This window comes from Chaetomium fimeti (assembly GCF_033439085.1).
Source record: "Chaetomium fimeti strain CBS 168.71 chromosome Unknown B0H64scaffold_2, whole genome shotgun sequence".
Lineage (NCBI taxonomy): Eukaryota > Fungi > Ascomycota > Sordariomycetes > Sordariales > Chaetomiaceae > Chaetomium > Chaetomium fimeti.
In genome coordinates this window covers 3,242,217-3,268,642 of record NW_026944330.1, presented here as the reverse complement: position 1 = coordinate 3,268,642, position 26,426 = coordinate 3,242,217, and the positions used below count along the sequence as shown (strand labels likewise).

The following is a 26,426-nucleotide window of genomic DNA, read 5'->3' as shown; positions in this document are numbered from 1 at the left end:
AGTTGTATTATGTGTGGAGTGAGGAGGCGTATCCCTCCCCTCCGTTCAGGAAGTTGCCGCTAGATTAGTACATGACCCCAGCAGCTTTGATCTTGAAACGGCAGTTGGCAGAGTGACGTCTCGACTTTTCAGTCATTATTCCCCCATCCACCTTGGTCCCCCCACAACTCGAGACTTGATGCAAGATATACAAATTAGAAGCAAAGACCCGTCTAGAGACACCAGACGGTAACGACAATGGCTAGGTAGATGCATATTCCAGTGCCCCAGTCTCAGTTCCCATCCAGAAACGCCATGATATGCTATGGTTGCCTTCACGCTTGCTTTGCTCGCTTTCTCCCACACACACCCGGCATTTTCAGCAGATCCCATACTTCACTTGGTATGCCCCATTTTGAATCACTCCCATTAACCAGGGTATCACACAGACTGACCCACTCCCTCACACTCCCGGGTCCAGTTCACAAAATCCACCCTTTCCCTCTCCCCAGCTATAGACGAGTCAAATACCCAACGGGTAGACTGGTAGACTACCCCTCCAGATATACCTCGGCCCTCATCCCAGGCTCCTCGCGGTCCGCCCGATCCATAGCCTCCCTCAACTCCCTCAGCATCCGCCTCGTGTTCTCCACCATGACATTGGTCTCCGCCTTATCCGGCACCACCCCACTACTCAAGACCGCCTTCTTCTTCGCCGAGGGTGACACCTCCCTCCCCCGTCCCCCAACATCATCATCATCACCATCCAAATCCATCTCCGAACTGCGCTTCCTCTTCCCCATCCCCAGCGCGGCTCTATCCCCACTACTGCGGCTCCGCATAGGCGGTGGCGGCATGCTGCCGGCGGCGGTCGATGCAAACGGCGGATGGGGCGGGGAGGTTGAGAGCAGGCCCTGGGCCGCGAACCCGGGGAGGTCGACGCTGTGTCGCGAGGCATGGCCATAGGCGGGCGGACGGGGTTTGCCGATCTTGGCCAGGCGCAGCTCAGAGGGCGTGGGCGAGGGGGCGCGGCCGGTGTCGCTGGCCATGTCGACGTCGATCGGCCCGTCCGGCGAGGCAGAGCCGGAGGGAGACGCGAGGTCGTAGCGCCCGCTGGCGCGGCCCGGTTTGTTGTTGGCAGAAGAGGATCGGGCGATGGCTTCCGGAAGCCAGTTCCCGTCTGGCATGGGCACGAACCCGCGCGCGCGCAAGTCCCAGTGCGTGGACTTGGCGAATCGACTTGGTTTTTCTCCGTTACTTGTACCGCTGTAGAAATTTGTTTGTCGCTTCGCGCCGGGCTCGTCATCCGACTCCTCTTCCGCCGACCTCTTCCTAGTGGCCGAGAAATTCGTGGTCCGATGATTGTCGTGCCCCGTCCCAGGAAGCGACTGCCTGAAACGCGATGACGATGTAAACGACCCGCCGTTGATGTTGGCGTTGACGACGGAGCCGCTGGCGGACAGGCTCCGACGGGGTTCGATTCCGAACTTTTCACGCAGCGAGCGCGTCTTCCAACCCTCGCGCTTGCCTGCAACGCTGCTCGTGTCGGATGGCGCCGGTTCGAGCTCGAGCTCCGATTCCGGATACCGGAAGGAGCGGGTTGCGCTGTCCATTGCCCACGGGTCCCCGCCGTTGATAGCGGATCCGCGAACGGAGCGGCGGGCGAGAGAGCGCGGGTCGTCGCGGAGCCCCGAAAACACGCCACTCGCGAGGAGCTGGTCTTCGGGGTTCTGGTCAGTGCTGTAGGCGACGCTGCCTCGGCGACCGGTGGAGCTGGCGAGCAAGGCAAGGCGGTTGCTGTCTTCCATGAGCTGCCTCTTTGCGGCGCGCTTGGCTTCCCGTTCGGCCTTCTCTTTTTCTTCGTGCAGCTGTTTCTTGACGATTTGTTGCTGTTCGCGGTAGAGGCGCATTTTTTCTCTGCCTTCCCGAAGAATGCGCTTGGTGGCAAGCGACCGGGTGATGTTGCGCCAACGGTAAAAGAACTTTAGTCGCAATCGGTAGCTTTGATGTTCGCGCGCAATCCGCCACGATTCTTGGTCCTCTTCCCGCCGTTTTCTTTCCGCTTCTTCACGCTCAAAATCCTGCCAGGCGCCCCAGAGTATGTGACTTAGAATTTCCTCGGTGAACTGCTCTACGAGACCTTCGTCGCCTGTGACGAACCATTTCGTGAAATCGCCGAGTAAATCGCGCTTGTGAGATGGCGGTGGTCCGGACGGCACTGAGGCAACTCCTGCCTGCGAAGGGGCTGCCGGCGTTCGTGATGATGAGGCAAAAAGAGGGGCCTGGCCAAGCGGTTGGGACGGGGTAGAGGAGAGAGGTTGCAGGCCTTGGGTTGTAGGCACAGGCGTGGTTGTGGCGGGAGGTGGGAAGACTTGAATAGACGGAACTGATGGCGCGGAAGTGGTTCCTTGCTGTCCCGATGTAGGTTTTGCGAGCGTGGTGGTTGGGAATAGAGACGCTCCGGCCGGCGGAGCTGAGCCCAAAACGGAAGCCGAAGGAGTTGACGCGGCCGGTTTGGCTTGGGGGAAGGCGGTAGCCTGTGCCGGGTTGGCGGTGGTGGCCGAGTTGGAAGCGGCGTTTCCGAAGATTGAAGGCGCGGATGGAGAGGTTGTGGAAGGCTGGGTTTGTGCCGCTTGAGCAAGGGATGGTAGGGTAGCCGAGGCCGTGTTGGTGAGAAAACCGAACGGATTCGAACCCTCTGTGGGCTTGGTTGTAACAAAGGGCGAGGCCGCTGTTTGCCCGGGTTGCGCCGGCTGGCCTAGGCCCGCAACAGGCTTGGGGGTTGTGCCGGCTGCTGAGAAGGCCGGCGGTTGGTTTAAAGACGAGAACGGGCTCTGTCCTGGCTGGGTTTGTGATGTAGGTTGGCTCGGGGCTGCAAATGGGTTCGCCGTTGCAGCTGATGGTTGCGGGGCTGAGAAGCCAGAGAATGATGACGGCGTTGTCGTGGAAGGTACCGTTGTACCGAATGGTGAGCTTGAGGCGGGGAGGCCGAAAGGGGAGGAAGTTGTGGCTGGTGGTACGAAGGCCGGGTTGGCCATGGACAAGTCCTTGGATTCGGCTGCTCTCGCCACAAACAGACTACCGCCGTCCTCGGAGAATAGACTATCCGGGCTATTCTCGGAAGTGGGCGGGTTCTCCGACGGCTCCTCAAAGATGGTGTTGTAGATCACATGAGGCAGGGACTGCGTCGTGTGCTTCCGCTCAACGATTGTTCCCGAGAACGCCTGTCGGACTCTTGGAGACGGGACGGCCCTTTTCTTGTTATTGAGGAGGAGGTAAGGCTCCGTGACGGGGTTTCGCCCCTCAGGGACCCATGTTGAGAACTCAAAGTCGTGCAGCTCGGCGAACTCAACCGCCTCCTCGGGTGTGTCAAACCTCAGCATCGCGTTGAGGTCCGACGCCGTGATGGTGCGAGGGGCATCGCGATGTCGAGCATAGCCCCTCACGAGATTCTTAAGTATGCCCTGGCGCACTGTCGTGAAATGGACTTCGGCCACGCAGGCCATTGTGTAAGAAACCCGTGTGTCCTCAACGATGGAGAAGTAGTTTGTAAGCGAGATGTCGGACAAGCTCGTCGCCACGCGGGGCTTGATAGGACCCTTTGGTTCCCGCACGTCCTCCATCGCCTGGATCAGAGACAGAGCTGTCTGGACTTCTTCGGACTCGAACCAGGACGCCTTTCCCCATGTGGGAATCCGCCTTGCTATGGAGGGATCGTGCGCGTTGAGGAGGAGGTAGTACGCCCTGAATTCCGGCTCGTTCGGGCAGTGGACTTGCTTGTCGTGACACATATCGTACGCCTCTACGAGTGACAGGATGGTTCGACCCAGCTGCTCGATCTCCTGCCTCTGGTCGAAGTCCTCGTTTGCGAAGCCCTTCTTCGACAACAAGTGCAGGGCGGTGGCGTGAAATCGTGTGATAGTTTCGAAGCAGTATACCATGTCCTTCATTTCTTCGGCCGACTTTTGCGAGTGGAAGGTGAAGTCCTTGCGCACGGCTCTGGTCCGATCCCACAAAAAGTTGTGCATCGCCGGCAGGTTGCTCTCGGACTGGAGGAGGTCGTTAAAGAGGTAATCTGTCGTCCTCCGCAGGGCGTCCACAGAACGAACGTCCATCGGTAGCGGCGCATCTTGGCCAGCGGCCGAGCGCCCAAACTTCTTGACCATCCGAGCCGTGTCCGGCCACATGGTTAGCCCATCAGGGCGGGTCTCCTTTTCCTCCATCTTGACATCGTACTCGGCGATACGGGAGACCTGCTCGAACTCCGGGCACATGTTCTCGCAAATCCCCTTGAATGGAAGCGCATCCTCGAGTTTCCGCCTTTTGTCCGGATCGTCGATGAGGTCGGCTTTCCTAAGTGTTGCATACGCGCGGGTGCGATACTTTTTGTATGTGTCCTTCAGACCATCAATGGCGCCGCGCTTGCTGGGGTCACCAGGGTCGGCGTGCCATTTCGGCGGGTGGACGTTCTCCTTCTTGAGGTGATCGTAAAGCTTATTCGCATAGTTGAAGGCAAAATTCGATAGCTGCTTGGTCCGTTCGGTAGGGCCCGTGGCTGTGGTATTTTGGTTACCGCGCTGGCTGGAGAGGGGCTGATGGCGTTCCTGGCGCCCAGGCTGCTTGCCCCGACCAGCAGGCTGTGGTTTTGTGCTCGCCCCCGAAATTTGAGAAACCAACGGCTTCGCGAATGGGCTTGTACCGGCGAACGGCGTTGGTTGTTGCGGTCCCTGATGATTACCCCCTTGCCCAGCAAACCCTCCATTTTTGGCCTGACCTCCCCGACTAGCAGGACGAGTGCTTTTGGTCGCAACCGGTGGCTTGCCACCAGTGAGCTTATTCCGACGACTCATCGCGTTCGCGTCGACGTGTTTAGGCGCCGATGATTGACTTGACGGGCCCGACGGCGGCGCTCGGGAACCAAAAGGGGATGGACTCCGGCTGTTCTTGGGCCCACTCGGGGGCGCTCTAAAAAGGCTGTTTACCTTCGGACCGGAGGGAGCTCCGAAGGGGTTGTTGGCAGACGCGCCAGAGTGGCTCCCGGACGAGGATGGCCTGCTCCCAGATGCGGCTGTGGCTCCTAAAGAATTGTTGACGGGCGCGCCGAAGGGATTCGCAGTGGGCGCCGAACCGAAAGGATTCGCCTTGGGAGCCCCGGCGCCAGACGAGTTTTGAAATGGCTGGTTGAAGACAGAGGCAGGCTGACCAGAGACAGGGGGTCCAAAGGAATTCTGAAGAACCTGGCTTGGGGGCGCCCCGAAGGGGTTGTTAGCTGGCGCCGCCATGGTGGTTGGGGCAAAGCATTGGCGATGAAGGTCCCGAATGAAGACAACGGACGGAGGGGATCGCGGACTCAAGACCGGGGTTCGAGGGGAGGATCGGGGTGCAGATTGGAGCGTCGCGAAAGGGGCTTCGACGTCGTGGACAAAGATATCGAACACGGATTTGGGCGCGAGTCGGGATGGAGAATTACCAAAGGAGGGTCGCTCGATCGACGAGGTGATGGGTCTGATGAATGGCGATGGGGTTGGATCGCCGACGCGTGAGCACAACGGAACGAGGACGCAAGCTCTACCTATGCTGTGGAGCAAATCAGGAGTCCAGGCACCATGAGACGCCAAATCTCTATCGCGTGCTTGGTATCCGAGTGATTAAAGCTGCGGGGAAGGAAATCGGCAGGGCGCGCCGCAGTCGAGATTGACTGCGAACCTTGAATATGCAATCATGCAAGGTTTCGAACGGCGCACTCGTCGGCTGGCTTTGTCGCATTGAACCAATTCTGCCCTTTGAACCTCGGGCGGTGAACACCCTGTCCGCCCAAAAACGGCCGAGAAAGCTCGGACCATGTGGGAGACATGCTGGACCCGGAGCTCGCAAACCAAGCTTGGATCTTTATTCTGCGAGATTCCTACAATAGCACAAGGCACGGCACGAAAAGAATTTGCGAGAGAATATATTGTTTATTTCTTTCTGAATCGGCCTTGGATCCAGCACCGATACATCTTAAGTTTCTTGGCACGGTTAACAAGCAGTCTGCGATCGAAGCCAAGCTCCTCAATCTCGAAGCTTGGCTGTAGATCTTGGGCCTCGTCGCCCTCGACTGACTTGCTGAGCTTGCCGCCCCAAATATCTTGCAGCTCCTCCTTCTCGAAGAAGTAGACGCGAGTGCCATCGCCTCGGATGTAAAAGTTCTCCTCCAGGTACCGCCCCTTCTTGAACCGCACCTGGGCAAGGTCACCTCTTCCATAGTCGCGGAAGCAGACCTCACCGCCCGGCTTGAGCACACGGTAGACGTTCTCCACCGCCTTCTTCCACTGCAATGGGGAAAGTGCAGAGAAGATAAACACCATTACGGCCACGTCCACGGATCCTTCTTCAAGGCCCGGCGGCAGTTCGGTGCCAGCAACGTCCCAAACGTCAGCTTGCATCACCGCCGCATCGTAAGATTCATGTTTGCGCATGACCTCAACTGCCTTCTTGGAGAAGTCACAAGCGTGGAGCTTCAGCTTCGGGTTCTTGTTTTGGGCTAGAACGGGAAACGCCGTGTTCCCGGCGCCGGCTCCTATCTCTAGGAGTGTCACGGGTCCGGCATCCTCCCGGGTCACTTTGTCCAAAATCGGAAACTCTTGTTGGAGCCACTTGCGATCCTTGAAGAAGTTGGCCGTGTTGTTCTTGTAGAACAAGTTCCACCACTTGGCTGGATCCGAATTGAAACGCACTGTTGACTAGTTAGCCGATTTGCCCACAGTCTTTCTTGCAAGGCAAACATCGACGGGGTATGGGTGAGGCGCATCAGATGGGAGCGAAAGACTATAACTACATAGGTGTCTTCATAGAAACTCAGATGAACTATGCTTATAATTGTAAATCATCACAAGCGCCGGGCTTTTCAGCCCGAGACAAGAAAATAAACCGAGAAAAGTTCCACTCACTCTTGTCAAAGTCGGATACAGGTGCCTGACGCTGCATAGCGTACTGCTGCTCCGCATACTCTTTGTATGTGTCGTCAGTCTCAACGTGGTCCCAGGCATTGAACTCGAAGGGGTCGTCCTCCTGTCCGAGGTAGCGGGATCCGAACTGAAACGGGTCGCTCCTCTTCTGGTTGTACTGCGGATCGTGCGACCGGTGGGGAGGCAGTTCGGCCTGCTGCGTGCTCTGCGCTATTTCGAGCGAGGACATCTGGGCAGCCAGCGTCTCTTGCGCGTCGGCCGGAGCAGCGACGGCCACGTCCACGGCGCTGTCGACCGTCATGGTGGGCGTTGTTTAGAAATAAAAAAAAGAAAGCAAGAACTGCGGCGCGCCTATGAGGAGCAGCTAGCAGCTGCTGCAGGTCATTGAACTGCCCCTGATGAAATGCAACTTCGGCGCAGCATTTCGTGCGAGGAGGTTTCGAAGTTTGAAACTTGAGGAAAGAAATTTTGTAACCGCGAAAAAAAGGCGATTTGCAGAAAAGGGCTATCAGAAGTGGGGCTCTCTGCGGGGCCACCTGCAAGAAACATTCATGACACACACCAAACCAAATCGGGAAATGTCTTTTATCTTGACGTATTTCTATATCCATCAACCAGATTCCGACGTTTTTCACACTCTAATCACTGTTTTTGCTCGCCCGCTTCTTCTCGATCTTCTCTAGCTCCATATCGATCCGCTTGAAGCTCCAGCTCTTCCAGAAGGGCGGATACAGGAACGGCCGCAGATCGAAGCGATTGTCATCCGGCGCTGCAACACTCATCAGCCACGATTCCCATGTTCAGTCTGCGCAATTCCACTTACAGTAGTCGTTGCAGTGCAGAGCCGGCGTCAGTGTGGTCATCTTATGCCCTGTTCCGCCGTCAGCTACGCTCCCATTTCGAGGACCGATTCTGGCGGGAAATACGTACTGTTGATGGCATAAAAGTGGAAGAACTTCTTGACCTTGTCGGCGACCTGTGTCGGCGTATAGTACGGCGCGTCGTCTTCTGGCTTGCGCTCGCGGTCGATACTCCAGTCGTGTACAAGACGCTGGAACATGCCGAACGGGCCGAGCTTGTTGAGCTTGCGGAGGCGCCCGAAGATGGTCAGTTCCTGGTAGGTCATGCCCATATCTAATCCTGGGTGAGTATCGTTGCCTTAGAAGTACTGGCGGACAAGGTCATACCTGCTTCATCGCTTTGGACATAATCCTGCGTGATGGGTTCCTACAGGGTGCAGTAAAATCAGCATACTAGCACACCTCTTGAGGGGCTCAAAGATCATTAGTAGGAAGCACGTACGAGTTCGGCGGTGGGTACGGCCGTCAAGAACCCGTGGAGGCACGGAAGATCAAAGTTCTTCTCGGCCCACGCAATGAAGCGTTTCAGGTCGGCCTTGTCAATGGAGCCGATGGGATTCTAGACGGGTGTGTCAGTTTCATGCTTTCTTCGCCACACGGAACAGCATGGCCGACGTACAATATCGGCGCTCTAAAATTGAAGTTAGCGGTCATTATAACGAGCACCCGAGATGAGGTGGCCAGACTAGCCAGGATAGACTTACTGAACAGTCGTACTTCGTCAAGTAGCCTCTCAAGCCTAGACAAGATATACGTCAGAATCGGCTCTACCTACTGTTTAGGCGTTCACAGCACAGGGAGTCACATACTCTATTTTCATGTCAGTGGTGAAACCAGCGTTGCATTTGCGACAATTCTTACCTCGCCAACGTTTGCACTGCCTAGGACCAGGAGACTTCCACCGCCAGGCCTCTGCCTCGCGGTCGGGAGAATCTGACCAAACTCCTACCCGGCAGGTTAACACACGGTAAGTAACAACAACAATACAATAATAGATTCAACCCACATAAGCAGTGACCATCCTGATCCTAGCCTGCAAGCACTGCAGCGTCAGGTTCTCCTGCACGGTGCCACCCTCGACCTTGAACTTGGGGTCGAAGCCGACGGTGCTGACGACGAGCTGCTTCTGGGCCTCGTAGACGTCGTCGATGTCGAGGTTGACGTGGTAGCTGCCGATGGCCTCGGCCAGGTCCTTTGCGCGCTGGCGCGTCTCGTGCGAGCTCTGCTTCTTCATGCCCATGTAGATGGTGGAGAAGACCTGGTTGCAGAGCTCCTGCGGCGTTGTGGGCAGCACGTTCTCGCCGCCGTACTTGGCGATGCGCTTGACGTCTTCGATTACTTGCTTGTTTCCGTCTGCTATGGCCTCCATGACGATGCGGCACATCGAGTAAACGATTACTAGAAGGTGGTGAGTATGAGCATGTGGGCGAAAGGATATTCAAATTGTTCGGAACGCACCCGCAGTTGCGCATGAGTCGATACCGCCGCTCAGGGGCACGAGATAGCCCGCAGTCCCGGATCTCCGGAGGTACTGGAGAGCAAAAATGTTAGCCGGGTCGTTTGTTTTTTACAGTCTTCACTTACATCCCAGAGGTAGCAGCCACCGCTCAGCGCAATCTCCTCTTCGACAGAGTGGTACCGCGGCTGGATTGGCAGGGTTGGTGCCATCGTAACATCGGCGTCATCTTCCTCGGAACTAAGCTCGAACGGCGTCTGAATTCGTTGGTACTTGGCGGTGGATGTTGCTGCTTGAAGTCCGCGGGAGATGGCTGCCCTGTACGATCTCACCTCCTCCAAGTCGACTGTGGCAGTCACGACCTCAACATCGTTGAGACTAAATTGAGATCCCTGGGCGACGACGTCGCCGTTCACTATGATCATGGCACAGCCGTCAAAGTACAAGCGCTCGCCATCGCAACCCTGCTGGTTCGCGTAGAGGTAGACACCGCCTGACTTGCGAGTTGCTTCCATGATCAACTGCAGCCGGGTGTCGAGTTTCCGCAGCGTAAAGTGACTGCCGCTGGAGTTGGTGATAATCTCGACACCGTCCAAGGCCATGTCAATATGCGGAGCCTTTGGGGTGAAGAGCTCCTCACAGGTCTCTGCACCAAAGGCGGTCTCGGGGGTGGAGATGACGGCATCTCCAAATAGGACGTGGGTTTCGCCCTGCAATTCGGCCAGTATCTTAGGCAGGTGAAAGAGTTCCGTCTCTCTGGGACGCATCCAGGGGGTGAAATGCCTCATCTCGCGGTAGTTGCCGTCGTTGGCGAGCCACATCTTGGGCCGGATCAGGAGGATCTTGCCGTCAAGGCAGATAACCCGGCAGTTGTACCGCAGGTTCCGGTGGAGGATAGGCACGCCAACGTCGAGAAGGATGCCATAAGTGCTTTCGTCCCGCAGAAGCTGGGCCAGCATCTCCAGGCTGTGTGTGTAAACATCGAGCTCATGGAAGTGGTCCAGACTCGAGTACCCGCATATTTCTAGTTCCTTTATTTGGAGTGAGCATGGGGCCTGTAACCAGAATACGCTCGTGGCTTCTGATGCGTGACTTACGGGACCAACACGAAGACGAGCACCAGCCGCCTTTGCCTGATGGATACTTTCGATGATACGACCGAGGTTACCCTCCCACTGAAACCAGAATCAGCACTCAACATGAAGATACAAGAAACGGAAACTATTGGCGAATTACTCACGTCGAGAACCCATTGGTTCAAGCTGCATGTCGCAACCGTCACAAGGTGACCCATGGTTGTGGGTGGCCGTTGGTGTGGATATGCTTCTGTGTGGATGGTCTAGTAGTTTAAGTTCGGGGAGAGTCGAGTCATCAGTGTACTAGTATGTAAGCTCCTTTATCTTCCTCTATCTGGGATTGCTCATCCGAAACTCGCAGCTTCCAACGACGTGTGACCACGCCGCAGTGAGATGCTATGAGAGGCGGGACCTGTAGATAAGGTCAACGGCACAAACAGCTTCGCCGTGGGCCGTATCTACAGTTAAGCCTTTCTGAGACTCCCACTCTGAGAAATTCGGGGTGGTTTGTTGTGAAGCCCTGAAAAGGTCTCTTGTCCCGTTTCTACCCCTCAATAAACAGTGAAATGCACCGCGGGGCATGAAGACGTCACATTGCCTAATGCGGCTAGTAGACAGCGAGGGTTTGAAGGATTGACAAGGTTAAAAATTATGTCCACTGTCCAATTAGTCCTGCAGGGTCCGGCCTCGGCAATCTCACCCAAGACGAACCATCGGTTCATCACATCTCGAAGTCACTCGTTGGGATAGATGTTGCTGGCCAAACATCTGTGTAGCAATGGAGCCCCGATAACAATATCTGCGTTGCGCGAAAACTAGCCTCCCCTCAACGACCGAATTATACCATGAAAACCCGACATATCCTGCCCTGACCACGAGCATATCCCTTCAACCCCGAACACATCACGCGATCCTCCTCTCGCCTCCAACGATGGCACCGCGTCTACCAGCACCGGCGCGCCGCCTCCTAGCAAAGCGTACTAATCTACGTTCACTCCCGTCGCTCTCACAACCGCCACTCCCACCACCGCCGCCCCTCCTTCAAGCTCACAACCCACAATCCCAACCAACCATCACCACAACCACCACCACCCGCCCGCTCTCAACAACACCCTCCCGACCCTGGCTACTCTCAGCACTCCCCAACCTCGCAGCCAGCGCCAACGGCGGCCCCTCCCCCCCAAAGACCCTACACGCGCGGCGGCTGCTGCCCTACCCAGCGGCGCAAGTCTACACGCTCATCGCCGACATCGACTCGTACACACACTTCCTCCCACACTGCCCACACTCGCGCGTGACGAAGTGGGTGACCACGCCCACCACCACTGCCCCCATTACCGCGAACACCAGCACCGGCACCAGCAACACATCCCAACACAACCCAGGAGCGGGAGCGGCAGCGGTAGCGGCAGCGGGATCAGCAGCGAGCACACCAACGCGCCACCCAGCCCTCGCCGACCTCACAGTGGGCTGGGGCCCCTTCACGCAAACCTACACCTCACGCGTGTACTGCGTCCCCGGGTCGGTAGTCGAGGCAGTGAGCGGCAGCGCGGCGACCAGCATCCCGGCCGACGTGCTCCGGTCGGTGGGATACTCCCCCTCCCCTTCTGAGGAGGGGGGCAAGATGGAGGGGATTTTTGAGAGTCTCGTTACGCGGTGGACGGTGAAGCCCCTCGCGCGATCGGAGGGGGAGTGGGCGGAGGTGGTGCTGAGCGTGACGTTTCAGTTTTCGAATCCCGCGCTGGGGTTTGCGGCGGGGCAGTTGGCGGATGAGAAGGTGGACGAGATGGTGGAGGCGTTTGAGGGGCGGGCGAGGCAGTTGTATGGAGGGAGGTGACGGCGCAGTGGTTGTGATGCTGGCATGTGCTTTCCTTGGGGGGTGGTGTTCAGGGCTGGCCAGTCCTGGTGGAGAGTCAAGCAGGCGTACGATTTCAGGAGGCATGTACAAACATGTATGCTATGTGTATACGATTTTTCTGTTTTCGCTGGTTTCCTAGAAGAGGGATCTGAGTATAGAACATAGAATATAAACCAAAACATCCCAACCAAGACTATGCATCTCCAACGACTTCAGACAACAAGGCAAAACAACAAAAACAATCCGTCTAAATCTGCAAAGCAAATCCAGAACAAGCAAACCCTCCCTCGCCACGCGGCTGACTATTGACATTGACTCTTTGCGCCGGAACCGGGCAAAACTCGCCGCGGTATCGTGTTGCTGTTTCAAAAGACAGCCACCCAACGTGTTCATGGCCGTATCGTTTCCCTCCGAAGCTTAATGACGGTGGCAGACCTCCATTCATCATACTCCGTCACTCATCCCTCATACCTCGTCGTCCCACGTCTCATACCTCGTCCCTCAACCCCATACTCCGGCGGCGATACACCTGACGCCCTGATCAGACCAGGCCGTTTGGATACGCCGCGCTAGAAATCAAACCTGGAAGAAGAAGGGGGATATCCAAACATAACTCGGCGAAGCAAAACAAAGCAAAACCAAAACCAAAAAAGGGGAAATAAACGAGTAGGGCGACAAGGTATCAAAAGCCAAACCGAATAGCAGGTTGCAGGCAAGACCGCGACTTTCTAAAAGCGGAAGATGGGGGCAGTGTCATCGGATTGATCGTCCAGCTCAACGATTCGGCGACGTTCATCGGCGAAAATGGCGACCACAATATGTGGCGATCGACGGCTATCGACGAGGGGCGTTCCAGTTTAATGCTTCTTCCTAAAGTCACCTCACGTTAGCACACTCTTCCTTTAACCAACTTCAACCATGACGAAACAAACACCGCCAGCCACTCAACAAGGGAAAGAAACGGACTTGGGAGGCCATAGTTGGGCTGGGTAGAAGAAATACAAGGTATACTGCTGGGAGGAGGCGGAAGAGGAGGAGCGGTGATTATGGCTATGCTTGGGAGGGACGGGGTCGGGGCCTAGGACGCCAACGTACTTCTTGCTGCTGCTCTTGGGCTTGCTCCCGGCCATCCACCCGAGCATGGACGACGGAGCGGCCTTATCCTTTCTCCGAGGGGGTTTATTCGGGTCGACTGTCACAATCTGCGGCTCCATCGATGGTCGCACGATCCGAGGTCCAGGGGGCATGCCGGCGGGGCCACCCTGCATATTGCCTGCCCAAATGCCGCCCGGTGGCGGGGGCGGAACGCCCATACCGCCGCCTCCTGGGCGGGTGCTCGGCGGGCGCATAAAAGCCGCGGCCATCCCGGGGTGGGGGCGCTGGGGGTGGTGTTGCTGTTGTTGTGGGTGGTGGCCGGGATGCGGAGGGCGAGGCATGCCGCCGGGCTGCATGTTAGGGGGCATCTGCTGGCGAAGAGGGGCCTTGTCCATTGGCCACATGTGCATGGTGATGGCCCAGTCGGGCTCGACAACCTTCTCCCAGACGCTCGGGAGGATGATTTCGCCGTTGGGGCCGATCAGGTCGTAGTGACCTTCTTGGACGTGCGGGCCGATGACGTCGACATGTAGGAAGGCCTGCTTGATGAGCTCTTCCATACCCTGTAGACAGTTAGCAGAGGCGAAAGAAAAGTCCGAGTGCGTGGCTACGTACCTGCCATGTCTGGCACAGATGGAAGGGGAAGCTAAACTTGCGGCCGACGGCATCCTTGAACTTGATGGGCGGTTTCTCCTTCTTCTTCGCAGCGTCTTCGGCCTTGTCCTTGGCTTCCTGGAGGAGCTTGTCTTTGTAGATCTTCTCGTCCTTTTTCCTCTGCTCTTCGGCCGCCTTGGCCTCCTCGGCCGCCTTGCGCTCGGCCTCGAGCTTCTCCCGGGCCTCAACTTCGGCTTTGAGTTTGGCTTCCGCCTCGAGCTGCTTCCGCCACTCGGCTTCCTCGGCTGCCTTCTTTGCGGCAGCGGCTTTCGCTTCGGCCTCGGCCTTCTGAGCGGCTTCGATTTTCTCGCGTTCGGCTTGGACGGCGGCCGCGAGCTTAGTCTCTTGCTCTTTGATGGCGGCCTCGAGCGCCCTTTTGGCATCCTCTTCCATCCGCTTTAGCCGTGCTGCTTCCTCGGCTGCTTTGGCGGCGGCGGCGGCTTTTGCCTCTTCTTCGGCCTTCATCCGAGCATGAATTCGCTCCTGCTCTTCCCTGATGGCTAGCTCGATCCTGGCCTTGGCTTGGGCCTCAGCTAAGGCGGCAGCCTCCGCTTCGCGCTTCTTGCGCTCCTCAGCCGCCTTTATCTCGGCGGCGAGCTTCTCGCGGGCTTCCCGTTCGATCCGCTGCATGGCCTCCGCCTGCAACCTCTTTCTCTCCTCCTCTTGCTTCTTCTCCTCTGCTAGCCGCTCCCGCGCCGCCTTCTCAGCCTCGGCCTGTGCCAGCTCGATCGCCTTCTTTGCTTCCTCTTGCGCTCGCTGCATGTCCTCCATCCGCCTTCTGAGCGCTTCTTCGGCTTCTCTCTGCATGTTGGCCTTCATTTCCGCTACCTTTTCCGCCTCCGCCTTCCTCTTCTCTTCTTGTTCAAATTTGGCAAGTTGCGCTTTCAGCGCTTCCATCTCTGGATTTGGTTTCTCAGGCGGTGGGGGGGCAGGGGTCGGTGGTTTAGGCGCAGGCGCTTCGGTTGGCGGTGGCGGCGGCGCATTGTACATGTACGGTTGAAGGTGCGGTGGTGGTACACCGTAGCCCCCCGGGCCTCCGCCGCCGCCGCCGCCGTAGTAACCGTGGTTGTGGTTACCCTGCTGCTGGTGGTAAGGCATCATGTCATAGTGGCCGTGGCCCCCGCGATGCTCATTTTGAAAGAAGTTGCTGCTGTTCCCACCCATTGGCGACGGCGAGAAGGGATTCCGATAGTCATTGTAGGGGACCATCTGGCCGCTGTAATGGTTCTGCATGTAGCCCACGTGGCTTTGCGCATATCCGTTCGGCTGATGGCCCCCGCCCCTGGCGCCATAGAAGGCACCCTGGTTTTGCGGTTGTGGTGGGCCGCCGTAGCCCCGCCCGTACGACGGACTATACTCGTCGGAAGGGTCGATACTCATTGGCGGTGCCGAAGGTGCGTGATATGGAAAGGACTGGCGCCCGACAGCAGGAATCCTGTGGCTACGAGGATTCCCACGGACTGGGTGTGGACTGTGGGATCGTGGGAGTGCGTGACTGTACTCGTTGCTTATTGACGCCGAATCGGAGGGGTCGAGCTCCCCGTACTCATCATCCCACTCGTCCTCCTCCTCTTCTTCCTCGTCGTCGTCGTCGACTAAGGACTCGCTGAGGTCCTCGCTCCGTTGTAACGACGACTCGTCCCCGTCGTCGTATTCACTAGAAGAACTTGAGGCTGAAACGTGTTTTTGGTTGATTGGTACTGTTCGCTGTTTTCTGTGCGCGGCGACGGGGAGATGGGCGCGACAGGTCAGCCAAATAGTTCCTTGGACCGGAAAGGCAAAATGGGTCGTGCGGCGCAGTCGCCGAGTCAACAAGGGAGAGGGCGGTCCCGGGAGTGGACTTACAGCGGCATTGGTAGTGCTTATATCCGTCACCTGCAACTCTCGACAATCCACGGACAGGAAGCGGAGTCAAGGCGACCTAAATTGACTTGGTGTGCAATGGCGCTGGGGGTTGGCGGTGTGTGTTGTGAAGGGATGCAGGGATGTTCGTGTCTGGAATGCGCAAACCGGGAGGGGAGGAGGCTGTGTGCTTTGAGAAACGGGTAAATATTGCTGGGAAAGGACGAGAGCGCCTGCGAAAGGGTTCTGTGACAGGACTGTTCCCGTTTCAGCACTGGTTGCTCGGGAAAATGTCGACGCACGGGCGCTATATGTTGGGCGCGAAAACGGAGAGGAGGGGAGTCGATCGGGTAAGGTCTGGGTCGCTGTGGTCAGAGACGGGCAGCGGGAAGGATATGCACCAAAAGCCTAGACCAGATCCACCCGAGGGGCCGCCGAGAGAAAGAGACAGGGGAGGCGAGAGGGCGAGGCAACCCAAGGCGCGACGAAATTGAACCCTTTAACCCATTCCGTCCGCCATGGTTGAAAGGGAGTGAGAAAACTGGCAACCGCTCACGACTATGAGGGACCAAGAGAGGGGAGCTGGTTTTATTATGGGGGAGAGAGCCGATGGCGCGGGGTTGGGTACTTGCCTCTTGCTCTAAGGGGGGCAGTGAACCTGGCCAAGGTGACGCTCGTGACCACGGAGACGGTCGAGTCCTGGGGAATGGAGGGGAGGGGGGGCGCGGATGGCGGGAGTGTCCGGTGAGGGAAGGAGCACTCAGCGGGCACTCAGCACTCGGCAACAAGCTTCAATACTTGCATAGCGTCAGTGAGGGGGCCAAGTTGCTTGATGGAACGTAGAAACCCCGCGATAGCAGCGGAAACATCAGCACACCAAGGCAGCCGGCAAGGCGGGACCACTAGCCTCAATTGGGCTCCAGTGCCGTGATGGCAGACCACATGGGCCGGTTTGACGATGTCCCGGTTGTACACCCAACGTTGTTGGTTTCGAGTCCGGTGCATCATAGAACACCGCAATATCATCGTAGAGCCGAGGACGAAACTGGACCTCGTTTGCCCTCCGCCTGTGCCCCATGGGACACTGGTCCTCAAGGTTTGCAGCGCGTGCCTGGAACTGACCGCTAAGCCGAAGAGGGGCCACCATTCCGGGACTCAACAAGAGAGTCCAGCCCGGAAGAATAGAAAAGCAACGTAACGGATTGACAGCCCGGAGATTGAAGGCAATGAGGAAATACACCTAAGGTTTGTACGGCACCGGGCGACTAGCAGTGAGATGGGAAAGGGAAATGGTGTGCATACGGCGGAACAGAAGGAAATAACTATGAGGAGAGAGAATGTCGTCGTACCGGCCGATGGATTGTGACCCAGTATGGGATGAATCTCGTCCACAAACTGCCAGGTGGGTGTTCCCGCTCGTCGATCTCGGTGAGGACGGAATGAGCGCTGTGTGCCGTCCAACAGATCAGACCAAGTTTTGGTGTGGTGGGGTTCCGCTCGGTACCTGGTAATTCTGCTTGGAGGTGAGGTGGTCTGTTTGGGAGCGCTGCTTCACTACGAGTGCTTTCACCGGAATTCGTCAATAAAATGCTGCTTGAGCCCGTTCAGATTTGGATGCTTCTGCTGGTTTCGACCTGAGATGCAGATTAGGTTACAAGTTTAATTTGTGCTGTCAGGGCACGGACCGATTAAAAACATAAGAATCAATTTTCGGAGGGCAGACCGGGGGGAACACGCACGGTGCTGGGTCCGACTGTTTATTATACGGCTCGGGCAGTTTGGCTGCTTCGTGGACAAACTTCGTAGCCGGACGAGCTGGAGCCACGCTGCAGCCGGGTAATAGTGTAATGGCAGAGACCGGAAACTGTGGAAAGCGGATGCAAGCTGCGCGAGGTGTGCAGCTGCAGCACGAACAAGAGGCGGAGCTTTGCCCTGCGTGTACAGAAAAAAACTCACTTACAGGCTCAGGCTCTGCGGCCCTCAACACCCGCCACAGCGGTTCTGTTCGAGACCCAACACAGGCCACCCGGATCCAGACCACCTCATCCGCAAACGGGCGGTGCACTCGTGGCCCTCTGCCAGCCCAAGGGGTGGCCGTTGTCAGGCGGTGAACCCCGTCTGCAGTCCTGAGCCAAGGGAGCGAAGGCATTGGTGGTTTTGGCAGAAGTCAGTGACAGTGACCACAGCCAGAGAGGCCAACACCAACCCTCAACACTTGGTCAACCCCCACCGGTATTGTTGGACCGGTGACGAGTGCAGCTCTCTCTCTGCAACCTCACTGGCTTCTCTTCATGGTCACGATGCTGAAGGCAACCTCGACCATCCCGCATGGTTTTTCTTTTTGCCTTGTTGTCGGCACTCAGGCCTTGAAAGTAGGTTGCGAGGACGTGGGGTTGGGAGCACAAAATATCCGAATGTGTAAGCCGGCACAGCGACGCCAACTACCAGGGAGGCCGCGAGGCGACGGCAGGAGTCAATCTTTTTTGGTTCGCGGCGGGATCGAGCAGGCGGATGTGGAGATGCAAGATCAGACTCCGCGGACAGCGACGCCTTAGATATAAATTTTGCCACCACCATCTCGATTGCCGTTTCTGTGTCTATAGAACTCTGCTAACCCAGTGCAACGATACCTCAGTCTCTACCGCGAGCCTCGTCGTTAGACACGTCAACTTCGGCTCTGCAGAGCCGTCCCAGGCTAGCGCTCAAGCTTGGGAACAGTTCCAGGTATGTACATTGGATGTCTGCGCCGAGTGAGCTCGTCAAACAGCCACTGGGATGCCTGCAACCACACATCGCGAACGGGGTAGGGAGTTGCGCTTGTCCTGCTCGCTGCCGCCCAGCCAAACCCAGATTTTTCGTGAGCTTAACCTGACGATCACCATTTTGTGCCCAAAGAGGGCCCGGAGGCGCATCGGGTGAGCCTCACCAAGCAGCAACCCGATTGATGAATCGTAATCTGGTTGGGCTCCAAAGGCCCGCCCCGTCCGTTCCCCACCGCGCAGCGGACCTCGCCCGCCCCGTTGACTGGAGCCACGTTCGGGCTCCTGCGTTCGCGAACCTTCCTGCCCAAGACCCACACCTCGGCTAATGCAGGAAGCAGTCGGGCACCAATGAGACCTGGTGTTTTGTTGGAAACCGTTCAGACTGCGAGCGCGATCTGGAAGTTCGCGGTGCAAGTCTCTGCATCTGTGCCATAATTGCTCCATCTTGGCCGTCTCCGCCCTGACTCACGCTATTGCGGGCATCGCGAACGCGTCACTTGACCTCTGCGCGGCACCACAGCTCGAGCCAAGGTGCCATCACCTCTCGATTGCAGATGCATCGTCAGCAAGCAACGCCCGAGCTGCAGCAACCTCAGCTTCGCTGTAACCACGCCAGCCCCGGTCACTCGCGGCGCTGTGTCGGACAATCTCGGACAGCCTTGCTGTGGCCAGCTCATTAAGCCGTTCAAGGGTGCTGGTGCCTGGCAGCGCGAACTCGCTGTCATCTGTCTGCCTTGTTGCCTTGGCACCATCGTTGAGCAACCTTTTTGAGACCTACAGAGTGTCAGCAACTATGAGTTCTCCGCCAGTGAGGAGCACCTTACCAGCTTCAAGCCGTAGTATCCCCGGAGATAATCGTCGCACAGCTCGACACTCCGCGCGAAACGCTTGACCGCCTCAGCCATGTACTTTTGGTACAACCCATTGGCCACGCCCGGGGCAGTCGCGGCCATGTATTGTAACTCTCCCAGTCGTGCATGGATCTATGACGGCTGCATTAGCATAGGGCTTAGGTTCGGTGCCTTGGTTGGACTGCATACATTCCATGCATTTGGCGCCAATACCAGGACCTCCTCGATGGCGTAAATGGCTTGTGGGTACAGGCCCTGCGAGAGATAGATATCCGAGAGCTCAGACCACGCTTCGGCATCGGTGGGGGAGAAGTCGAGAAGCTGCACGAGAGCTGACGCTGCGTCGGACAGACGCCCCATGGACCGCAATAGCGCGATCCGCCTCTTTGCAATAGGCTGCATCCTGTGTTAGCCAATGGTTTCTTGATCGGCAGAACAGAGGGTGAAGGGCGGACGAACAATATTGGTATCATTCTCATCCAGTATTTGGTTGTACTCCTTCAGGACTTCCTCCAACGCGCCGTTGCCCTGGGCCTCGGCTTCCTTCACCAGGCCCCTGAGCGCCTGCACCCGCTCGTTGTCGTCTCCGAAACGGGCGACGAGGCGCCGGAGGCATTGGTGTGCGGCCTGGTCATCTCCCGTTCGCAGACACGACACGATCAGATTCTCGTATTGTAGCCATTGTTCTGACTTCTCGGGGCCTGAGAGCAAGGTGCTGAGAGGCGATGATGACACGGTCGAGGACGAGCTTCGCAGGAATGCAGGAGCTTGCTGAGATAAGGCCAGCGCCGCCGCTGGGGACAGCTGAACCGGCGAATGGAGAATCGGGGGAGCCATCAGTGCTACGAGTGAATCGAACGGATCGTAAATCGTCTGGATCGAGAATTGACTTGAACGGAACGGAAGATATCACGATTGTCGCGTCGAGCTTGGTTCCGATGGAGTGGAGTGGACACTGTGCGGACAGAGCAGCTTGAAAGGAGCTGAGACGGAAATGGCAAGCTTGACACGTGCATGGGCAGCTCCTTCAGCTCCAGGAATGGATGCACCGGCGCTGCGGTGTTTGTTTTTTCCGCGCCAACACAGTGTTGTTTGTGAAGCCGCTCCACTGTACAGTGACGTGCTGCGCCCGAGCATTGGAGCGTCTCACCACCAGGCAACGCGATCGTCGTCCACTAACTATCAGCGAGTTTGGTGGAGGGGCAGAACGCACCTAAATTTCAGCACAATAAGCCCGCCGCTAGCGCTTCTCGAAGGCCCACGGCAAGATGCGCCTCATCGCCTCCTCTGTAATTATTTCCAACAGAACATTCCCCCGCTAGACCCCTCCCGACCCGACCCCGAATTCGACAATCCTACCCCTCGACGACAACCATCGAAATATCGATTATCCGGCTTCGGAGGCTACCGGAGTCCACAATTTGGGATTATAGGCGCCGAAACCTACACGTCTCAGACATGTGCGCCGGCCCCCTCTTTCCGGTTATCGACTCGGAATCGCCCTGCTGACGGCAGCTAGGTTCGAGAAATCGCTGTACGACCTCATCCGAGGTCTACGGAACCACAAGGGAAACGAGAATGAATACATACAGAACTGTCTGAAAGAATGCCGCTCCGAAATACGAAGCCAGGATATGGGTTGGTCTACTGTGGCTCCCTCCGACCGACGGCCGGCAAAGCTGACCCCGAAAATGCAGACCTCAAGGCGAGGGCCGTACTCAAGCTTGTATACCTTGAAATGGTTGGGCACGACATGTCCTGGGCTTCCTTCTATGTCCTCGAGGTCATGTCTTCGCAGAAATACCACCAGAAACGAGTCGGATATCTTGCCGCTGTCCAGAGCTTCCGCCCCGACACCGACGTATCCATGCTAGCAACCAACCTCCTAAAGAAGGTGGGCGAATCTGGCTCTCTTCTTTGAAGCCGCCTGCTAATCGGTGTCCAGGATGTGGCCGCCTCGTTACCGACAATCATAGCGCTCCCTATTGCCGCCCTTCCTCACATCGTCACGCCGTCACAAACCATGTCGCTCCTCGGCGATTTGCTACCACGTCTCAGCCACTCCCACGCCGCCATCAGAAAGAAAACCGTCGTTACGCTCTATCGGTTAGCGTTGGTATACCCCGAAGCGCTCCGCGCTTCATGGCCCAAGATCAAGGAGCGCTTGATGGACCCAGACGAGGACTCGAGCGTAACAGCAGCCATCGTAAATGTTGTCTGCGAGCTGGGCTGGCGGAGACCCCATGACTTTCTCCCGCTAGCACCGCGGTTGTTTGAGCTCCTAGTTGACGGCGGTAACAACTGGATGGCAATAAAACTGATCAAGCTTGTAAGAAGCCCTGTCTGTGCTCTGTCACCTTGGGTTTCCTAACCATGTTGTAGTTTGCGACGCTCACGCCCCTTGAACCACGCCTGGTTCGCAAGTTACTGCCGCCACTGACCAACCTGATCCGGACTACTCCGGCAATGTCTCTGTTGTATGAGTGTATCAACGGCATTATCCAGGGCGGCATTCTCGGCGACGGGGAGGATTTCTCGGCCAGGGAAGAGGTAGCTTCACTTTGTGTCACAAAGTTACGCGGCATGGTGTCCACCAACAGCGATCCGAATCGTGAGTCCAGCGTCACTGTCTTTATCACATGGCAGGTACTAACAACCACCTCCAGTCAAATATGTGGCGCTCCTCGCGTTCAACCGGATTGTCGTGACTCATCCGTTTCTCGTTGCGCAGCAGGAAGACGTGATCCTGGAGTGCATTGACAGTGAGGATATTACTATCAGGATAAAGGCACTCGACTTGGTGCAGGGGATGGTTAGCGGCGACAATTTGGTGTCGATTGTCAGTCGTTTGATGAGGCAGCTCAAGGCGTCTTCCGCTGCGCTCAGTCAACAACAACCAGTTCCGAGGGCCAGGATCCCGAGACCGACTCGAGCGATGAAACAAGCGCAGACTCCAGGCGGCGTCGCAAAACATTCGAAGCTGCCCCGCCTCTCCCAGACGATTACGCCGTCGACGTCATCGGTCGCATTCTAAGGATGTGCTCTCATGATAACTACGCCAACATGCTTGACTTTGACTGGTACCTCGATGTTCTAACTCAGCTCGTCCGGATCGCGCCCGCGCCTCGGACAAAGGATCTGGGCGCTGACCCATCAAGTCCAAAGTCAAGCGGCGACGTTTCCGAGAAGATTGGCAACGAGCTCAGGAATGTGGCCGTGAAGGTCAAGGTTATCAGAGCTGCTGCCGTGCGGGCAGCTGAACTTGCCGTGTCCCGAATGAGTACGGAAATCTCACCCACAAGGCCAATCGTCTCAGGAGCAATAAACCCGATCGCTTGGGTTGTTGGGGAGTATGCTTTCCAGTTATTATCGCCTGACGACACGCTACGGAACTTACTGGACCTGGTCCCGCGGGTTGAGTACCCTGAGGGCCTGGCAACATGTTTACAAGCCGTGCTGAAACTATTTTCCTATGTCGCTGGAGATGATCAAGCACTCTGGACGCCGGAAAGGAAGTCGAGCGTCACATTACTGATGGCCCGTGTCATCCACGTATTGGAGCCGTTCGCATTGCACCCCTATCTAGAAGTTCAGGAGCGTGCTGTTGAGTTTATCGAATTACTCAAGCTCACAGCCGAGGCGGCAGCCGGCCAGGGGCCGTCCACGGACGATGTGCACCAGGATCCTCCATTACTGCTCACACAAGCGATCCCGTCGCTTTTCACTGGGTGGGAGCTCAATTCGGTCGCTGCCGGCACACAGCAGAACGTGCCCATACCGGACGACCTTGACCTCGACGAACCGATTCACGGCGATCTCAACAGGTTGTTGTCTCAGGCAGACTCATTGATGTTGCCGACGCAGGGTGACGACGAATTCGAAGTGTACTACAACCATAAACCTGCCGCCACGAGCATGTCCAGCGAACCGGCGATCAATAGGCTCGTGGAAGCACCGGAGGAGGTGGTGACAGGGTCGTACCAACAATCTGAAGAGAGCTATCTCGACCCAGATATCGTCGCTAGGAGGAAGGCTGAGCGCGCTGAGCGTTACCGGGACGACCCCTTCTACATCCCCGACGCCACCGCATCCGGCGGCAGGTCAACGCCAATCCACAACATTCTCCAAAAAGAGAACGGCCCCGGCCTCGACATAGACTCGATCCCTATCATGCAACTGGACCTGAACTCCTCCGGCCGTGCCAGTCCTGCGAATCGGCAACAACAGCCGCCCAAGCCCAAACCTCACCAACGCATCGTCGTAGCAGCCGACGAAACGCTCGGCTTCGGCGCCGGCGGGAGCGGCGTCTCGACCCCGCGCACGTACGACTCCGAGAACAACACCTCGGACACGCTCGCCAAGTCCAAGTCATCCAAAACCGCCGCCGCCAAGAGACTCAAGCAGCAGTCGCTCCTGCAAATAGCCCCGGCCAACCTCGGCGATCTCAGCATCGGAGACGCGAGCCAGTCGGGCGCTGGCAGTGGCGGCGATGGGCTGGCGCACGAGCGGCAGCAGCGCGAGGAGGCCGAGATGGCGCAGGCGCTCAAGGAGGTGCAGCGGCTGCGGCTGGAGATGCAGCGGGCCAACGAGCGGATACAGGTCGCGCAGGGGGTTCCGGTGGAGGGGGTGGTTGTGGCGAAGAAGAAGAAAAAGAAGGTTAAGGATGGGGAGGGGGGCGGTGGAGGGGAGGGAGGGGAGGGGGTGGTGAAGGTGAAGAAGAAGAAGAAGGCGGCTGTTAAGGCGGAGGGTGAAGGCGACCAGGAAGGTGGGGAGGGGGTGGTGAAGGCGAAGAAGAAGAAGGCCGTCAAAGTGGAAGGGAAAGGGGATGGGGAAGGTGGGGAGGGGGCACCGGTTGTGAAGGGAAAGAAGAAGAAGGCCAGGAGGTTGGTACAGTTGGATGAGGGGGAGGGCGGTGCTGCGGAGGGAAGTTAGGAGGCGCACATATGGGTGGATGCCACGGAAAATAGAAGCAGCAGAAAGCAACCAAGCAATGCAATTGTCAAACCACACCCAACTGGACATTCATCCATGAGCCAAGACCTACTTAGGTCGGAGAATCCCCACCCTGTTTAACTCTGGTATATATTCTACTCCCATTATTCTATCTATCCCCTCGTAGTCTATCCCACCCCTCAAACACCCCCATTCACCCCCTCCCCCACCTCTCCTTCCAACTTCCCCCAAGCGGCCTTATTCCTCTTGACCTCCCCACCCCCCACACTCCTATACTGATACCCCCTCGCCCTGGGCCGTTCCGAAACCCCCTCCGGAAAATCCGGCTCGTACGCCAGCGCGAACTGCCTCGCCGCCTCCGCGAACCGCCCCCTCTCCCCGCAACCGCGCGCCAGCGCCGCGCGCACGCCCGCGAAAAAGGACGCCATCACCGCGTGGTTGTGCACCTGCAGCAGCGTCCAGCCCAGCATCTCGCGCGCCGACAGCAGGTGGTGCACGTAGGCGCGGTGGTGGGCCGTGCAGGCGTAGCAGGTGCACCCGGGTGTGAGCGGGGCGAGGGAGGTTGCGTGGGCCGGGTTGGAGAGGTCGATTGCGAGGGGTTGGGGGCCGGGGGTCGGTTCCAAGGATGTGGATGCGGATGTTGGTGTGGGTGTGGATGTGGATGCTGGTGTGAGTGTGGAGGGGGTGGGCGGGAAGGTGAAGGAGAGGGCGAGGCCGGCGTCGGAGATGGTGTTGAGGAAGGGGAGGGTGAAGATGTCGATGCCGAGGGCGATTTGGCGGAGGATGTGGTGCGGCGTGGGCGGGTTGGAGAGGGAGAGCCGCGGGAGGGGGAGCAGCGCCGGGGCGTGCTCCGCGAGGTCGGGGAGTAGATCTGGGTCGTAGACGGCGAGTCCCGAGAGTTGGCCTGTCGGGAGGTAGTCCTCGGCGAGGCGGGAGATGTACTCCCATTGCATGGGGTAGGACACGGGGAGGATGGGGGCGAAGGTGGCGGTTGTTGATGATGCGGTGGTGGTCGACTCGGACAGCGAGGCGAACCACTCGACTACCCACTCGTCTGTGCGCTCGGCCATGCGCAAGGCGCGCTTGGAATTGGGGGCGATACCTTTGTTGGTGAGGTCGGCTAGCGGAATGGCGACGTCGGGGTCGAGGGCCTCAACGGCGGAAAGGTATTCTTTGAGCGTGAGGGCCTGGAAGCCGGTCGAGGTAAAAACGGAGATGGAGTCGTTGGTATTGCCCATAGGGGAGGACACGGCCGGGATGCGGCGAGCACTCAGGACTGTGGTAGTGGACTGCGGCATGCCAGTGAAGCTGTGCAGCCGGGTGTTGTGTTTTGATGTTGTGGGAGTCCCATAAATAGGGGGCGTCCTCTTGGAGTATCGCTGAGGTCGCTCGATGACTGGATCCAGTCAGCTTGACTTTCTGATTTTTTATGAGCAGCAAGACGGTAACTCACAGTCCTCTAGTGCCATATATGCACCAGTAGTCTGCAGGTGCTTTCCCAGGTTGTCGGGAGTGACATGCGGTACGGTACCTCGGGAAGTCATCCCGATGAAGTTGGGTGTGTCAATGGGCAGTCTCCGTGCAAAAGCGAGACGACCAACCCGTGCTGCGACACCATCTTTAAGGGCACCCTTAAGGACCTCAAATCTCATGGCTCTCGAGTCCTCGTTTTGAGTATCAACTGTCATGTTGTGATGTTGCAGATCTGAACTCGCCCCCTTCGTTGTCCTGAACTCCCACACTCCAGGGGCCTCACTGAATCTCTGAGTGCAGAATTTAGACAGGCTTTGTTTCGTTAGGCCCTGCCAGGCTGCCAGTGTCAGCGTCTGGTTTCGGGCAGCCAAGGAAGACTCCACCTGTTCCCCCAGGAGCTGGCTGTGGCAAAATACCTGAAACAAAAGTGACGGTTAAGGATTTGAATTTTTCCCGGGAAAGTCGGTAAGTGGAATTTACTTCTTTTTTGACAGCCGTTTTCTTTCATGAGGTTGAATCTCAGTTTCGACTTTCAATTTTGGGCGCAGTCGGTTGCCAAGAACTGTGGTGCCGTGCAACATGTGCTTGAGTAGACCCATAATAATTGGCTGTATCGGGGG

The 26,426-nt window shown here is 57.5% G+C and overlaps 9 protein-coding genes across 9 annotated transcripts; 2 read left to right on the top strand and 7 right to left on the bottom strand.

The window, feature by feature from the left end:
• Window positions 1-110: 110 nt before the first annotated feature.
• On the bottom strand, window positions 111-5,376 carry B0H64DRAFT_93929 (SAC3/GANP/Nin1/mts3/eIF-3 p25 family-domain-containing protein). Its single transcript, XM_062808998.1, has one exon. The coding sequence runs from the start codon at window positions 5,259-5,261 to the stop codon at window positions 531-533; it is 4,731 nt and encodes a 1,576-aa protein (XP_062662704.1). The 5' UTR covers window positions 5,262-5,376; the 3' UTR covers window positions 111-530.
• A 540-nt stretch (window positions 5,377-5,916) lies between these two features.
• Window positions 5,917-7,396, bottom strand: B0H64DRAFT_387575 (S-adenosyl-L-methionine-dependent methyltransferase). Its single transcript, XM_062803218.1, has 2 exons — window positions 6,909-7,396; window positions 5,917-6,694 (listed from the first exon to the last, which is right to left on the bottom strand). Exons 1-2 carry the CDS (start codon window positions 7,225-7,227, stop codon window positions 5,937-5,939), a joined length of 1,077 nt encoding a protein of 358 aa, XP_062662703.1. The 5' UTR covers window positions 7,228-7,396; the 3' UTR covers window positions 5,917-5,936.
• A 4-nt stretch (window positions 7,397-7,400) lies between these two features.
• On the bottom strand, window positions 7,401-10,831 carry B0H64DRAFT_387572 (carbon-nitrogen hydrolase). The gene is made up of 13 exons (XM_062803217.1): window positions 10,483-10,831; window positions 10,340-10,417; window positions 9,371-10,273; window positions 9,245-9,317; window positions 8,793-9,184; window positions 8,648-8,731; window position 8,596; window positions 8,491-8,525; window positions 8,229-8,345; window positions 8,114-8,153; window positions 7,857-8,060; window positions 7,750-7,797; window positions 7,401-7,695 (listed from the first exon to the last, which is right to left on the bottom strand). Exons 1-13 carry the CDS (start codon window positions 10,534-10,536, stop codon window positions 7,565-7,567), a joined length of 2,160 nt encoding a protein of 719 aa, XP_062662702.1. The 5' UTR covers window positions 10,537-10,831; the 3' UTR covers window positions 7,401-7,564.
• Window positions 10,832-10,931: 100 nt separating this feature from the next.
• On the top strand, window positions 10,932-12,258 carry B0H64DRAFT_387571 (dehydrase and lipid transport-domain-containing protein). The gene has a single exon (XM_062803216.1). The coding sequence runs from the start codon at window positions 11,250-11,252 to the stop codon at window positions 12,153-12,155; it is 906 nt and encodes a 301-aa protein (XP_062662701.1). The 5' UTR covers window positions 10,932-11,249; the 3' UTR covers window positions 12,156-12,258.
• An 827-nt stretch (window positions 12,259-13,085) lies between these two features.
• On the bottom strand, window positions 13,086-16,070 carry B0H64DRAFT_93685 (uncharacterized protein). Its single transcript, XM_062808996.1, has 3 exons — window positions 15,771-16,070; window positions 13,887-15,639; window positions 13,086-13,834 (listed from the first exon to the last, which is right to left on the bottom strand). The coding sequence occupies exons 1-3, from the start codon at window positions 15,776-15,778 to the stop codon at window positions 13,121-13,123; spliced, it is 2,475 nt and encodes an 824-aa protein (XP_062662700.1). The 5' UTR covers window positions 15,779-16,070; the 3' UTR covers window positions 13,086-13,120.
• Window positions 16,071-17,333: 1,263 nt separating this feature from the next.
• B0H64DRAFT_371570 (uncharacterized protein) lies at window positions 17,334-17,916 on the bottom strand (the record flags this gene model as incomplete). Its single annotated transcript, XM_062802167.1, has 3 exons — window positions 17,334-17,401; window positions 17,563-17,692; window positions 17,728-17,916. 3 exons carry the CDS (start codon window positions 17,914-17,916, stop codon window positions 17,334-17,336), a joined length of 387 nt encoding a protein of 128 aa, XP_062662699.1.
• Window positions 17,917-19,066: 1,150 nt separating this feature from the next.
• On the bottom strand, window positions 19,067-20,217 carry B0H64DRAFT_317765 (uncharacterized protein; the record flags this gene model as incomplete). The annotated part of the gene is made up of 4 exons (XM_062800352.1): window positions 19,067-19,303; window positions 19,354-19,512; window positions 19,570-19,776; window positions 19,840-20,217. The coding sequence occupies 4 exons, from the start codon at window positions 20,215-20,217 to the stop codon at window positions 19,067-19,069; spliced, it is 981 nt and encodes a 326-aa protein (XP_062662698.1).
• A 138-nt stretch (window positions 20,218-20,355) lies between these two features.
• Window positions 20,356-24,388, top strand: B0H64DRAFT_422713 (adaptin N terminal region-domain-containing protein). The gene is made up of 8 exons (XM_062805575.1): window positions 20,356-20,840; window positions 20,900-21,018; window positions 21,078-21,274; window positions 21,326-21,709; window positions 21,763-21,991; window positions 22,047-22,248; window positions 22,281-24,084; window positions 24,127-24,388. Coding segments are annotated over exons 1-8 (3,123 nt in total). The 5' UTR covers window positions 20,356-20,838; the 3' UTR covers window positions 24,313-24,388.
• Window positions 24,389-24,485: 97 nt separating this feature from the next.
• Window positions 24,486-26,337, bottom strand: B0H64DRAFT_454925 (tRNA-guanine(15) transglycosylase-like protein; the record flags this gene model as incomplete). The annotated part of the gene is made up of 3 exons (XM_062807289.1): window positions 25,787-26,337; window positions 24,531-25,729; window positions 24,486-24,500 (listed from the first exon to the last, which is right to left on the bottom strand). The coding sequence occupies exons 1-3, from the start codon at window positions 26,019-26,021 to the stop codon at window positions 24,486-24,488; spliced, it is 1,449 nt and encodes a 482-aa protein (XP_062662696.1). The 5' UTR covers window positions 26,022-26,337.
• Window positions 26,338-26,426: the final 89 nt, after the last annotated feature.